Source organism: Strix uralensis, chromosome 7, assembly GCF_047716275.1.
Source record: "Strix uralensis isolate ZFMK-TIS-50842 chromosome 7, bStrUra1, whole genome shotgun sequence".
Taxonomy (NCBI): Eukaryota; Metazoa; Chordata; class Aves; order Strigiformes; family Strigidae; genus Strix; species Strix uralensis.
In genome coordinates this window covers 5,744,907-5,759,779 of record NC_133978.1, presented here as the reverse complement: position 1 = coordinate 5,759,779, position 14,873 = coordinate 5,744,907, and the positions used below count along the sequence as shown (strand labels likewise).

The following is a 14,873-nucleotide window of genomic DNA, read 5'->3' as shown; positions in this document are numbered from 1 at the left end:
TCTATCTGTGAATGAATGCATATTTAGAGCATTTTATTTCAAGCTTCATGGAGCTTCCCAGTCCAGTTCTCTAAGAAATCTTCTTTCTAACCACTTTCTCAAACCCCAGGCAGGGACGCCCATGGTCGGCTGTGCCTCAGTCCTGCGTTTTATAGCTCCCCCACTAAGAAGCCCCCTTTACTGCTCTCTCTTTGTAGGAGCAAAGAAGGTTTGAACAAAGCCAAAGAAATTTTAACCCGCCTGGGGGTGGAGCCATCCCACGAGGACTGCATCGCCGTCCAGCACGTCTGCACCATCGTGTCCTTCCGCTCGGCCAACCTGGTAGCCTCTACACTGGGTGCTATCCTCAACCAGCTGCGGGATAACAAAGGGGTCGGCCGCCTCCGGACCACCGTGGGGGTCGACGGCTCCCTCTACAAGATGCATCCGCAGTGAGTCCCTCCGCTCCTGCCCTTAACACTCAACTCAAAGGGACGAGCATGTAACCCCCAGATGTCACCCAGGCGTGCGGGCTGGGGCTGTGGGAGATGAGGAACCCGAAACGTGGGCGTGGGGGTTTGGTCTGAGATGTGGGGCTTAGTGAAAGGGAAGTGTCTTTAAGTGAAGAAGTAAGGTGAGATTTTAGAAAAACAACAAAACCACAAAGAAAATAAACAAAACCCTGAGTAATTGGATACTGCGATATCAGCAAAGACTATGGTGGTTTGAGTACATACCTTAAGGGATCTCAGTAGACCTCTTGGAAGGAGAGTTGCTTTGTACAAAATATTACTTTGTGTCTGTGGATTGGGCTTTGAGGAGACCTGCATTAATGCACCTTGATCTTCGTTTTCAATTCAAACTCAGTTTTTTTGAAAATGACTGTGCTGAACCCTGTTTTTTTCAGTCTTTTCTGAAGATACAGCTGGAAACCAGGGGAAAAAATTGGTGCTTGTGTTTCCACGGCCTTTTAAAAACTGGCTTTATCTTGTTTTTCCCCATCTTGAAAGTTACATATTTAATCAAACAGCTGTTTAGATTGATGTAGAAATCAGAGGGGAAGTTGAGCTCCTGCTGTGGGTGTACCTGGTCCTGATAACGGGGTTTGGTGTGAATCTTAGTGTCAGAAACAACCCTGCTGCCCAAGCCCTAATGCTGTGGATGTCTGCGGGTGGCTGCTGGCCTGTGTGTGCTGGGAGAGCAGCACCTGCGTAAGGGTTTCCAAGTTCAGGATAAAGAAATGGAAGAAATAAGCAGTGTGCAGGTGTGGTTTATGCAGGCATGGTAAAAGGCTTTTGTTTAGTAAATAATAACTGGTGATAACAAGTCCGTTTCCAGTCTGGGCCGTAGGATTTAGCTGTGGGTACTGAAGGGGAGCAGAAGCACAAGCATACAGGACAGACCTTGGCTCTGGAGCTGGCTGGGAGGCCTGAGTGTCATTTATGAGGAAACTTTTGAGAGGAGAAATGTGTTTAATGTTTCATTTCAGTTTCTCATTATTTTGTTGGAAAAAAAAAAAGTTCCTTAGTTAAAGAAAACCAGAAAATTTTGGCAAAAAAAAAAATTTTCAAGAGTGCTATTTTGACTAGGTTTTCCAGATGAGCAGGTCTAGGGTGTGTTAAGATAATTTTTTGTTTCTGAACTGTTTCCGCACACCATCTAAACCAGTGAGTTCAGGACAGCTTGATGACCCCAGGAGAGGGGATTGGAGCAGCATTGGAGCCAGAGGGTTTCTCCCATCGAGGGTCAGGTTGAGGGGATGAGACTCTGATGCTCCCTGCTGCTTTTTGCTAGCTTTTCTTAGAAATTCAGGAGGAAAGAGGCCATAGGGAAGAACTGCATTTTTTCTACTTGGAAGGCTGTGGCTGGTTTGGGCATGATGAGACTACTCACTTTCCCTGCGGTTGGTCCGTGTGGGCAGCCTAGATTTTTGGGGGCCGTGGGGGAGGCGATGCAGATGGTGGGCTTGCAGCCTCCTCTCCCCGCAGGTACGCCCGGCGCTTGCACAAAACCACCCGGCGCTTGGTGCCCGACTCAGAAGTGCGGTTCCTGCTGTCGGAGAGCGGCAGTGGGAAGGGAGCAGCGATGGTGACGGCGGTGGCATACCGGCTGTCAGAACAGCACCGACTCATCGACGAGACGCTGGCTGAGTTCAAGCTCACCCACGAGCAGCTGCTGCAGGTGAAGAAGAGGATGAGGGCGGAGATGGAAGCGGGGCTGAAGAAGAAGACTCATGAAACTGCCAAAGTGAAAATGCTGCCTACCTTTGTCCGCAGCACGCCGGATGGAACAGGTAGAGGCATGCCTTCACTGGAGTGAGGGCACCTGCTCGGCTGCGGGATGCTCAAAAGGGGCTCCCAGCGATGGGGTTTGGTGGAGGGTGAACAGACCTGGTGCAGTGAAAGATAAGCCTCCTGAGTTGTGCGAAGGAGGAAATCTCAGCCTGCGCTGCCCTTGTGCTGGTTGCTGGCAGCCTGGCCCTATGTCCTTGCCCTAGGGTGCAAGCAAGCCACAGCCTGGCAGGAGAAAACCACAGCTGAACTCATAACCCAAACTCATCAGAACCCTGCTCGCACAACCTGGGCGTTTTTTTACATTTCAGGGTGGCTGGCCAAATTTCTGCTTTCTCTCGGGGAACAGTTGTGTGGATCCTCTTTCTCGTGTTGGTTTAAAACAAAACAAAACCAAAAACTATAAAAAAAGGGCTGGAATGATCAGAGCAGCATTTAAAATCCTCCTTTGATGAAGATCTTCCCAACTGAGTTTCTAAGAGGTTTTATATCGAAGTGCTCCGTGGGGAAAGCACTTTTTTAGATTTTGCTTATGGTTCCTTAAATAATACACACGTATTCTTTTACAGAGAATGGAGATTTTCTGGCACTTGACCTTGGAGGGACAAACTTTAGAGTTTTGCTGGTGAAAATCCGCAGCGGTAAAAGGAGAACAGTTGAGATGCACAACAAGATCTATGCCATTCCTATAGAGGTGATGCAGGGAACAGGAGAAGAGGTATTTGTGTTTCTCTTGCAGCACTGCTGCTTTTTAAATACTTTCTTAAGAGCCTGTAACATGTACTACTTAAACTGTGTGACTTTTCTCTTTCAAGCTGTTTGATCACATTGTTACCTGCATTTCTGACTTCCTGGATTATATGGGGATAAAAGGAGCACGTCTTCCTCTTGGCTTCACGTTTTCCTTCCCTTGCAAGCAGACCAGTCTGGATGCTGTAAGTTCCTTAGTATCTTTTGAATCTGCTTTTGAGCTTATGAAATGCCAAGTGTACAGAATAACATTTGAGTCTTAGCGAAAATAAGATGAATATTAATATATAAGGAAGTAGGAACTAGGCAGTGATGTTAGGAGCAGCATTTAAAAGTCCAGCTCTAAAATGCTGTCATGTTGCTGATGGTAGAGGCATGGTCAAGCCAGGGAGACTTCAGAGAGTGACTGAGAGAGAAGACAGGTCGTTCAGCAAAACGTAGCACCCTTGTTGGTGAATATTGGAAAACCTCCTCCTGAGGGTCCCTGAGGGCCCCTATGAGACTGTGTACTGACTGGCATAAATATTCATGGCCATTTGCTGGGACCGTGGGGTTGGATGCTGCGGTGTGGGATAGATAACCTGTGGTTGCCTGTGTGAAGCGTTGTGATTTTGTGCTTTTAAAGGCTGGGGAGGTGGGCAAATGCAGGGAAGTTATCAAATAAAAATGCTCCGTGATTGTCCCTTAGAGGATTGTAAGATTTTTGAGACAATCTGTAGTGCACTGGGAAACTTGATAACCTATTTTCTTTCTTTTTAGGGTATCCTTCTCAACTGGACAAAAGGCTTCAAAGCTACAGACTGCGAGGGAGAAGATGTGGTGTATTTGCTTAGAGAAGGAATTAAAAGAAGAGAGGTGATTTTTCTTTAGGTTTTGTTTTCTTTTTCTCCTCCTACTTCTCCCTCCCCTCCAGACTTGACAAACCTCGTGGGTCAGGCTGGCTCCCTCTTGCAGGGTTTGTGTGCCTTGAGACACGGGCTGTGCCTCCCATCCTGCACAGAAGGTGTTTGGAGGGTGCACAGTGGAAATGGAAGAGTTCAGCCACCAAACTGAAATTGCTACTCCAAATGAGCTACACTGGGGATTTTGTTTCATTGCTTGTTTTTTTCCCCAGAGGCTTCTCACTTTCTAAATTTGGCAGAACCTTCAAAGCTTCTTTCAAACCCTGTGGCAATTTTCACTGCATCAGAGCATGGAGAAAGCAGGAGTTTTCAATATAGTGATTGTAGGAATGAACCTCAGTGCACCCTAAATGACAGTTTTCTCCCCTCCCAACCCTTGATCTTGAAAAAGCCCCAAGCAGTTAGCAGAAACTTTCTAGGAAGGGAAGAAAAATAGCCTGTGGAGAGCATTCATTCTGCAGAGTTTTTATCAGCAAGTGAAAAGGAGGTCTTAAAAACCTTTGCTGCTGGATTTGCTACCGCACTGCTGCAGTACCGAATGGCCATAGCCCTCTACCATGTGCCTGTATACAAGATCTGTACTTAAATATACCTAAGCCAAAGAGAACAGTCAGAAATATCCTTTCTTCTGAAAACATAGTCTATCATAAGTAGAGCATGTGAGGAGCCTTAGGTACCTGATGGTAGATTAAGTTCCTATTTTTGCACGTGTAAAATCAGGCTGGTACTTTCAGTTGTTTGTTTCCAGTGTGTTGTGACAGCATCCCCTTTGGTGTGCTCTTTTCATGTCCCCTTTGCTGTGAGGGGTTGCCCCAAACCCAGAGTTCTCACTGTTGCATTTCTCTCTGCCAAAGGAGTTTGACTTGGATGTGGTGGCTGTGGTGAATGATACGGTGGGCACGATGATGACTTGTGCTTATGAAGACCCAAACTGTGAAATCGGACTCATTGTGGGTATGTGGTAGAGCTGCTTTTTATTTGGCACTTTTTTATTAAACAGCATGTCAACACAACTGTCTGTATTCTCGTGGAGACATCCCTGTGGTTAACTGAAAATACAGCTAGGGTGTTCAGGAGTGGAAGATTTTGAGATTAACAGCTATCCATTCAGAAGCAAGCTGCGCGAAGGAGTTAAGAGCAAAATTCAACAGCCAGCTTAGCTCTGCCCGCAATCAGTTGAGATACACACAGGCTGTAATGCTGAACAAATCCTGCCTGTTTTGTCTGGGAAGGACACTGTGCTGCTTGTGCAGTGAGCAAACGTGGGCTCAGGTAGCCTCACCAGCTCCTGGAGTATCTCTTCGTTTAGCCCGTAAGAGTTTCCCTGCCGGGGTGTTCAGGTAGCCCGCAGCTTCCCTCGAGCATGTGGTCTCTCAGAATAGACTTGTAAAGCACAGCCACAATTCCCGAATGGCATGTGATGGAAAGCTCTGATAGACAAAGCACAGCGACTGACAGCTCCCTTCCCAGCAGGGAGACAGCTGAAATCATTCCACAGGCGACTGCCGATGCCTTTGCAGGTGCCACGCTTGGCGTGCCTGAGGCATGGGGTGGTGTGAATTCCCAAAGCTGTCCAGAGAAATGAGTTTTCAGTGAGAGAGAGGGGGACGAGGCACCTGCAAGCTTTAAGAGCGCTTTCAGTTGTGAGGGGGCTTGTAGGAAAATAAAACACCACCGATTTCTCCTCCAGACAGTTGGAAAATGTCCAGGATGAGTCAGCACAGTGCAGTGTGGGTAGGAAGCTGTGTCTGTGCAGCTCCGTCGTTGGCGTGCTTTCAGGGACAGAGTTCCCTGCAGGGAGGACAGCGTGTCCTTGGGGTGCTGAGAGCATCTTCTGAGGACTGTCTGCTGCAGCCCTGCCAGATACGCTGTCCAGCCAGCGCGTCTGTGTGCAGAGCAGGGCGTCAGAGGTGGCCTGGGTACATCTGGGATAATGAGAGCGAAAGCCCCAGGGCTCTGACAGCTCCCTCTGCACTGCCTGTATGGCCTTGGCCAGACTGACAGCGCTCGCTGAGGTGTCTGCGTGAGCCAGCAGCCGCCCTGCTCTCCCCAGTGCAGGGAGGTGGGTGAACTTTCCCGCTGTTGCTTGACAGGGAAAAATACTCTTGCAAGGGTGAGTTCACGTCATGCTCGTGCCCTGTCTCTGCCCAGTGCCACTTCTCCTGCCTAGGAAAGCCGATGCTTTGAGTCTCCACTGCTGAATACTTTGGAAACTGCCACTGATGAGACCCAGTCTCTGCTTTTCATCTGCTGGCAACAGGAGGTCATCTAAAAGCCTGTCAAACAGCCTGTATTTAATAGGTGTCCACATATTCAGGCAGCCATTATGTCGCTCGTTCTGGATGATGAGACTTGGCGTTGGGAGGTTGGCCAGTGCTGATGGTCTGGTTTGGTCCTGCAAACTGGGGTCTCGGTCTGCAAGCCCAGACTTTCCCCCCCCAACCCTATGCTGTGGCTCAGCTCTCCTGCATCAGGACATTACTGTGGGAGGATCTATTTTTGCTCAGACTTTATTGATACAGTACCCTAAAAAAATTGCAGAGAAAAGCAGACTTGCTGATATAATTGCTGTAGAATCTGTGATGCAGGGTTAAATGAGAGTTTGGTAAGCAACTTCAGGAAAACTTTTGCCCCAGGTAGCAGCAAAAGCTGCCTCTCTTTGCTAATAAAGCTTTGCTCCCTAAGGCCATGGAGCACTTTGTAATTGCCACACTCCTTAGGATCCCCTTTAAGCAGAATCAGATGTGGCATCGTTTCAACATGGAAGTAACCTTCCTGCTGGAGAAATTACTTAAGCAATATGAATCAGAAAAAAACCAAGCAGGAGCTAAAAAATACCCTGCAATTAGCTGGTAAAACCCCATGGGTTTTCTTCGCTTGGTGCCTCAGAACTTGCTGAGGTTTTCAGTTTGGCAGATCTTCCCCTGAATTTGGTGGGTCCATGGGCTTTGTGGAAGGTGGTGCCTAACTTCAGAATGCAGCTGGTTGCTTGCTGTGGTTCTGGGTTCAGAAGCACATGAGGGTTGGTGTGCCAAAAGTGCTGCACCGCTGCTCCTCCCTGTAGCATGGGACCCTCAGCCCAGCTGGCCTGCGTGAGCCTCTTCTCACCCTGAGCAGTGCACCACGGCACTAATGTTCTCCTTCAGTTTAGCATTATTGAAGAGTGGGGGTTTTTTGCAACGTTTCAAATGATGATTTGACTTCATCGTTTGGAAAAAGTCCATTCAGGATCCCCCACGAAGGTTTTTTCAGGGATGTCGTGCTTGTTCTAGTGTTGTTTTGTTCCAGACAAGGAGTAATTTCGGTATTTTCTTCTTTCAGGAACTGGTAGCAATGCCTGTTACATGGAAGAGATGAGAAACATAGAGATGGTGGATGGTGAGCAAGGACGGATGTGCGTGAACACGGAGTGGGGAGCATTCGGAGATAATGGATGCCTGGATGATATCAGGACAATATATGACAAAGCTGTTGATGACTATTCACTAAATGCTGGAAAGCAAAGGTACTGCGGGATAAGTGGTGTGCTAAGTATAAGCCAGGCTGCCTTAAATGCTTTTAAGAGAGAATTGGATTTCTCCCAGTCGGAGAAGGGAGAGGTTAAGAGTGGAAAATGAGTGCAGCCCTGCTATCCTGTGGGATCACTCTTCTGTGCTTTTTCCGGTCGCTGCTTTTTTGCCACGTGTTTGCTGCCATGGGACTGCAACAGGGTGTTTGGTGAGAACTTCAAGAGTCTTGAAATTACTAAGAGACCCTTTCTCATCCTGCATTGTACTGAGGGGGTTAAGATGGCTTGACATTCTTTTGCTCTTGGTCTCAGTTTAATCTCTTTTAGCTGAACTCTCTTTGTAGAGGGCTCTGCTGCTAGAAATCCTCAGCCTAGACCAGCCGGCATGGTTGGAGCTTGGAGCTGCTCACTGTAAAGCAGTCAGGAACTTTCTAGCAGTTGCAGCCAGGTCTTATTTCAGGCAATTTTCTGGATTAAATATGTCACATTAGAGGACCTGCCTTTCTCGGCCCTGGCAGTTGGTCCCCTTTTGGCAGTCCAGCTCTTGTTTGGGCAAGTGCTTCCCTGTCCCATTCAAGAAAGGGCTGACAAGGAGGTGTACCCAGTGCTGATAAAACAGGGCTGAGATTGCTGCATGCCCAGACTACAGTTTTTCATAATTTCTCTGCAGCAGTGCTTTGATGCCAGGAGCTTTTAAAAAGATTTTGTGACTAGAGTAAATCTGCCTGAAAACCTGGGGGATGCAGACAAGTTGGCAGGTCCCCTGAGAGGCTCTTTAGAAGTTAGGGCTGAAACAGACCCAGCGAGGCAGACGCTGAGCGAGCCTGATGCAGCAGCAGAGTTGGCATGCAGTAAGTAGCCAAAGGCAGTAGCGGAGACTGCCAGGGGGAATAATTTATTCCAGAGAGAGTTAGGCACTCAAGAGGGAGGACACTTGCTGGGTACAAGCCTGAGAGAGCTCACAGTATTAAATGGACTGCGTGGCCTGCTTCCAGCGAGATGGTGCGCTGGGCTCTGCTCAATCCAGGGCAGAAACCCTGCTTTACAGCTTCAGGAGGTGAAATAAAGGATGCATCACTGAATGCACTTTTGAAGAAATGGAAACGTGTTCAGTTCTCACTGGTAAGGGCACAGCTCATGGACCCCAAAATGCTCCATTCAAACCAGAATTATGCTGGAGGGGAAGAAGTGCAAAGCGGACTCCTGCCCTCCTCGGCATAGGGCTGGACTGCCCTGTGGTGGTGCTGAGCATCGCTCGTGGACCGCTCCTTGTCGTGTGCGGGGAAGAGGTCTGCTGGTGGAAGATAGTCCCTGTCTCTAGCCTGGGGGCGAGCCTGCAAGTGGGAAACTTGGGTCCTATGTGCAAAGTGGGGGGATAAAGGGGTTCAAGACAGCTTGGTTCCTCCCTGTGGTTTTTGGACTACTGGTTCCCTACTGGAAGCCAGGTGCTGGAATTAACTGAAAAGCATAAACCAACCCTGAACTGCATACTTCCCCCCCACCCCCCCGCCCCCAGCTTGCTAGTTTACAGGTCAGTGATCCTGCAAACATGCCAGACGTACCTTTTCACATCTTTTATCTTTCACAGGGTTTTGCAGCACAGGACTCCCTTAAAAATGCTGCACTCGCAGTGGCTGTACCTTGTGGTTTTCCTGTAATTTTGCTGCATGGAGCCACTGAGATTTTTCTGTTGAAGATCTCAGCTGTGCTTCAAGAGGGCTCCCAAATATTGTGTAGTGGAGACAAGTTTTCCCTGGTGTCCACTCAGGGCTGTCATGGGAGGATGCATGGCAAATTTATCTTTCATCTTGGCACCGTTCTGCTCTCTGGTGACAGGTTTTAATTTCTTCCATCTGGGAGAAATACCAGCCATCATTAACAACAGCCTGGCTGGGGGAACACGGTAGTGAGGAACAGGTGAAGTGTTTGTAGATGGGCTCACAAGGCTTCCCGCTGAGTCTTCATGCTTTTTCTTGCCCAATTTTTCTAGAAAATGGCCATTCTGTGTAAATCAGGTTGCATATTTCACGTCCCCGATGTGTGCAGCAGGACGCTTGGCTGGTAACGCAGCTGCGATGCTGCCTTTGCAAACGTGAGCAGCATCCCTCTGAGCTCTGACGCTGTCTTTCATTGCAGGTACGAGAAAATGATCAGTGGGATGTACCTGGGGGAAATAGTCCGTAATATTTTGATCGACTTCACCAAACGGGGCTTCCTGTTCAGAGGTCAAATTTCAGAGACGCTGAAGACCAGACATATCTTTGAAACCAAGTTCCTTTCTCAGATTGAGAGGTAAGAGCACTGCATGGGAGGCTGTTTAGGGTGAAATAGTGTGGTAACGCTCATCTGGTGACACTGCTGGAAGGAAGGGACAGCTGGAGAGCATTGCTTGGTTCTCCAGAGATAATTTTGGTTTCAGTAAGAGCCTGCGCATGTGCAGAAGGACTCTTTACAACGTCATCTGAAATTCTAGCAATGCTTACTGCTAAATCATGGGAAGGGCTGTCAAGGATTCCCTTCCTGTATCATTTTATTTGCTTGCTTGGAAATCAAGCCATTTTCCTGTGCCCCTTGTGTGTGTCTAACTATAATTGTTGAACTGAATGGAGATTAGCTGAATAAGCACTTCTTTACTGGATATTTTTGTGTCTTTATTGCTCAGACTCTGTATTTTAAAGTAATCTCAGAATTGATCACAGAATCAAATCTCAAAGCTTGTTGAGTCTTTATGGTGGGAAAAAACCCAAGTTGGTCATTAAAAATACTTTCCTGAAATGCCCTTTGGTAAGAAAAGAGAAGGGGAGGCAACGCAGAGCTGGACTTGGAGCCTCCCTTGCTGCCTGTGCCCCTCTCCTGCACTGCAGCATGGTGCTGGGGTGAAGGAATTTGCATTCCCCGAGGTCTCTTGCGCTGGCAGGAAAGGCTGCTGCCTGGTGCGGGTGCATGGAGGCAGCCATCAACGCAGTGGGGTTTGTGGCAGTGGCTTGACTGAGGGAAACCTTTAACTTAACACTGTGCTCTTCTGCTTGTGCAGTGACAGGTTAGCCTTGCTGCAGGTGCGAGCCATCCTCCAGCAGCTGGGGCTCAACAGCACCTGCGATGACAGTATCATTGTCAAGACGGTGTGCGGAGCGGTGTCGAGGCGAGCAGCTCAGTTGTGCGGCGCTGGAATGGCTGCGGTTGTAGATAAAATTAGGGAGAACAGAGGATTAGAGCACCTGGAGATAACGGTTGGTGTGGATGGGACTCTGTACAAACTACATCCACAGTGAGTATTCACCTTTTCAGCATTTGTTTGCCTGCAATCTGTAGCGTGTTGCTTGTACGTCCTTTCTCTTGACTCACCAAACTGGTGTCTCTTACTTGCTAGGATACGAGCCAGGGAAAAGAAGTCTTAATCAGGGGTGGTGAGGGCTTTCTAAAGGGCAATGAGAGGATCACGAAGGACTTGTGAAGGATTCTTGGGGTGGTGACAAACTGAGGGGGACGCAGCTTGCAGAACAAGTTGGAAGCCACACAGCAAGGGAGGGATCTCTTGGCTATGCAGAGGCGATGACAGAGCAGTGCTGAAGTGCCTGGTGCCTCTTTGGAGGTTGTTTCTGTTCAGTGTGCGCAGGAGATGGGCGGCTGCGAAGCAATGGCAGGAGAGGGCAGGAATCTAAAAGAACTGACGCCAGGAGGAGAGGACTAGTGCCCATCTCTGGTGTGCCTGGAGGGAGATGGGTGGGGAAGAAACAACTGTGTCATCTCTCCTCTCCCCTTTGCTGTGGTACTAGCAATCCGGGTTAACCACACGTGGACAGAGAGGCAGGGGTGGGATGCAAATGCTTTTTTCCTTTAACTCCCACTGCTCCAAGTCTTCAAACCCACCCTAGTTTCCAGCATTTTAGTTCTTTCCCCAGTGAAAGGGGGAGCACCGCAAAGGCCCGTGGCAGTGCTACGCTCTGCAGGTGCTGCGGGACCTCCCTCACCCACTGCCCTTGTTTCCTTTTGCAGCTTTTCAAGGATCATGCACCAAACGGTCAAAGAGCTGGCACCCAACTGCGATGTGACCTTCCTGCTGTCGGAGGACGGCAGCGGGAAAGGGGCAGCGCTCATCACAGCGGTGGGATGCAGGCTTCGTGATGCCGAGCAGAACTGAACTCCACCTCCTCGCCCCGATTCTGTCTTGTGAGCACTTTCTCATAAAGCAGCGACTGCATAGTCAGAACTGGTAAAAACCCAGAACTCACTGCTTTATCGGGGAAAAAAAAAAATCAACTAATGACATAAAAAATAGGATACAAGATAGAATGTGTGCTGTTAATAATATCTCCTGTTTCTGGACCCCAATCTGCATGTTTCTTATTCACCTTGTTGGTACCTTCCCCATCTGTAGGTCATGGAAAAATCAGTCTATAATTTCTGCAGCTGTCAAAAAATCGGTTGTGTCTGAAACAAAATTGCCCCCAAGTGATGTGCGTTGAGAGCTACCGTTGCATCGTACCAAATGTGTTCTTTGCAGCATCCCTGTTAAGCGCACCGCCAGCACGCTGACCACCAGACTGGGTGTTGATGCTTTTAGTGAAGGGGAAGCAACAGTTCCCTCCTGCATATCTACCTGCTGTTGTTTCGTCTAAAGCGATTGTGAAAACATTATGGTGTGTCAGCACTGTGCACGCACGTAACTCTATAGTGGGACTTGACAATACGACTTGCTTTCTTGATGCCTGTTTTGTCATGGTAAAAGTAAACGCCCTTGTCCCACAAATCTGGTTCCACTGGTATTTCCCATTGCTTCTGTGAATAGTGTTGTGTTACTGGGTGAAATCTGTCACGTTTTGGCAAGAAATCCCTAAAGAGTAAAACAAAGTGGTTGGTGATTGGGGTAATCCAAATCTCCAGACCTGGGAAATCGGTAGATTTATGGTCCCTCCATGGGCTGTGCTGTATTCTTCTGTTTAAGAGTTCTTATAAAAAAATATTTTCTATCTCTTCTTGTTAGTCTAGATCAGGGCACTGCAGCTGCCCTTCTACTGAATCTGCAGCTAGACAGTGTCACTCGGATGTGTATACTTCCGTCTCTCGCCTTAAATGGGTATTTGCTTCCACACAAAGCTTTAATCTTTAATACTGCTAAGCAGCCACTCAAAACACAAACACTCAGCTAGAGTTAGTGATCAGAAAGGAATACGAGGGTTTGATTTTCATCTTGCCTTTGAGGACCTGGGTGCATAAACTAAACAGACCACAAAGCCAAAATCGGACCCAGCTTATTCCAAGGACTAAAGCAACAACAAAGATCATATACACTTGGTGTATCCTGTCCTCTGTCGAGTCGATGCCATTATTATATTTGCATACCAGTTGCATTACTTAAATTGAGAAGCAGTTACGAAGGCAAATGTTGAATAACGTTTGCAAGTCATGCCACTTTCTGCAAAGAGGGACACCACACAGTAGTCCTTGATTCCCACTCTTCTACCAAAAATGAATTTGAGATGTCTGCATGGTTTTCCCTGCTGCCTTTTCCTGCAGAAAGTAGATGGAAATTTGCAGGCTACTCCTCTTTGTCCTCATTCCACTCCTCTAAGATTTGGATTGCCCTACCTATCGATAACATTTCAATATGCATTATGGTGCACTGTGAGTGAATGTTGTAAAGTAACATGTGAGTCACAAACAGTCATTGCAGCTTTAAGTGTGTGTCTACCTGAAAAATTGCATGCCTAACTGGTTTTGCAAAGGTAGAGAGTCTTTTTACTTTGCACACTAGTAGCTCCGATACTAGTGTTACGTGATACTTGTGAAAATATTAAACTTTTTTGATGTGCGTTAACTGGTGTTTAGTGGTTCTTTCTGGAAGAGGTGCTGTTGGCTGGTGGCTTAGTGCTTTGGGAAGAGCTATTGTGTAGGGAGAGCTGCAACCTAATCCCAGTGGTGCCTGTGTTTTGTGTGTGTGTTTTTATTCCCGGGCATTCGGGGTCAGATTCAAACAGGGTGGATTTCACCCAGGTCCCCATGCCTCGTGTTTCCTAATGTAGTTCAGCAGAGGCACAGAGCTGACAACGCCCAAATCTTAGGGGGCATGTAGCTTGTCCGGGTGCATCTCATGCCCTGTCTCATGCAGGGGGATCTGCAGTGCAGGAAAACCTCAGCCCACTGCACCAAAGCCAGTGTGATTATATTAGGCTTTGCCAGACACACAGTGATGGATACGTTACAGTCGCTGTGTCCCCGCAGAAGTCTGATGCGTGTCAGAGTCCGTAAGCTCCCTGTGTGCATAGGGTTAACGTTTGCAGAATCGCAGTGTCAGGTGCTCATACAACTCTGGTTTGCACATCCTGTGTTGGAGTTGTGTATGAAAGCCCCTTTTGCATACACTAAAGTTGTGCTTCTCCAATAACCCATTTTACGTTACAGCTTGAATAGTCTCTGACAGCCTTGATGTGCAGCTATGACCCCAAATAGGAGACAGAAGAAGGTGAGAAACTTTTCGGGCACAGGGGACACATTGCATTTTAATTGCTTGAAGATTTGCAAATCTTATGCCTGCCGTTGGCAGTGCTGTAGGGGTGGTGTGAGCCGTGCCTGGGGACCTGGGGTTGGAGCTCTTCAGCATTTGAGGGCTAGGCTCAGTGCAGGATAGAGGATGAACAAGAAGTGGAAGTTAAACTTGGTCTCAGGGTGACTGTGAATTTTGGAGATGCTGGCATAGGTCGTTTTGTTTATTGGATCCAGCTCATAACAAATAGGGAGTGAGTTTGTGTTTCTAACAGCGCAACTTTTCCTACTGTGGACCATAGGTGATGTACTCGATAAGACACAGCAGTTTTTTTCCAAAGGGAGACCTGGTGGGATTTCCATTTCCAGACTACTTCTTACCCCTAGGAAACTGTTCCAAGTGAATCACAAGCTATAACTGTCTGAAGAAATGTCTCCAATGTTATCCAAGCAATGACTGAGATGTCTTACTTAAAGCTTTTAGGCTTGGTGAATAAAATCATAGTCCTCTTAATTGTTAAGCTGTAATTACTGCAATATGAACACAAAAATCTTATATTTCCTGGGGAAAAGACCATTTGCATACCACTGTTGTAATGTCATCCGCTCCTTACTCCTCTGGGGGTTCTCTCAGAAGCCTTTTGAATGGGTTTTAAAACAAGCAGACTTTGTTTTGTTTTGTTTTCTTAAGAAAATAGCAGAAGGCAAAATAAAGTGTTTCTGAACTTCTGAACCCCGGTCTGTGCTTTTTGTTCGTTCCTTTGCCATAAAAATGAGATTATTCAAATGTTTTTCTTTACTGACTGCAGGGGCTCTGTTGCTGCTCAGAGCACGAGTAACTGTGCAGAGGAGGGATTTATTGCTGACCTGGAGGTGTTTTACTGCTGCATGGTATTTAATCATGTCTATATTTATATGAAGAATTGCATGCATTTACTATGGAGCATGGTGTTCCTGTTA

At 47.5% G+C, this 14,873-nt stretch overlaps 1 protein-coding gene across 2 annotated transcripts in view; it reads left to right on the top strand.

Annotated features, from left to right (window-relative positions):
• LOC141945753 (hexokinase-1) overlaps window positions 1-14,646 on the top strand; it is a 48,998-nt gene extending 34,352 nt beyond the window's left edge. For both annotated transcript variants that reach the window (XM_074874246.1, XM_074874247.1), the window contains 10 exons: window positions 198-431; window positions 1,968-2,272; window positions 2,840-2,988; window positions 3,086-3,205; window positions 3,780-3,875; window positions 4,777-4,876; window positions 7,244-7,427; window positions 9,567-9,722; window positions 10,465-10,698; window positions 11,427-14,646. In XM_074874246.1, the coding sequence (XP_074730347.1) occupies window positions 198-431; window positions 1,968-2,272; window positions 2,840-2,988; window positions 3,086-3,205; window positions 3,780-3,875; window positions 4,777-4,876; window positions 7,244-7,427; window positions 9,567-9,722; window positions 10,465-10,698; window positions 11,427-11,571 (1,723 nt within the window). In that variant the 3' untranslated portion in view covers window positions 11,572-14,646. The remainder of the gene's footprint in view (window positions 1-197; window positions 432-1,967; window positions 2,273-2,839; window positions 2,989-3,085; window positions 3,206-3,779; window positions 3,876-4,776; window positions 4,877-7,243; window positions 7,428-9,566; window positions 9,723-10,464; window positions 10,699-11,426) is intronic.
• Window positions 14,647-14,873: the final 227 nt, after the last annotated feature.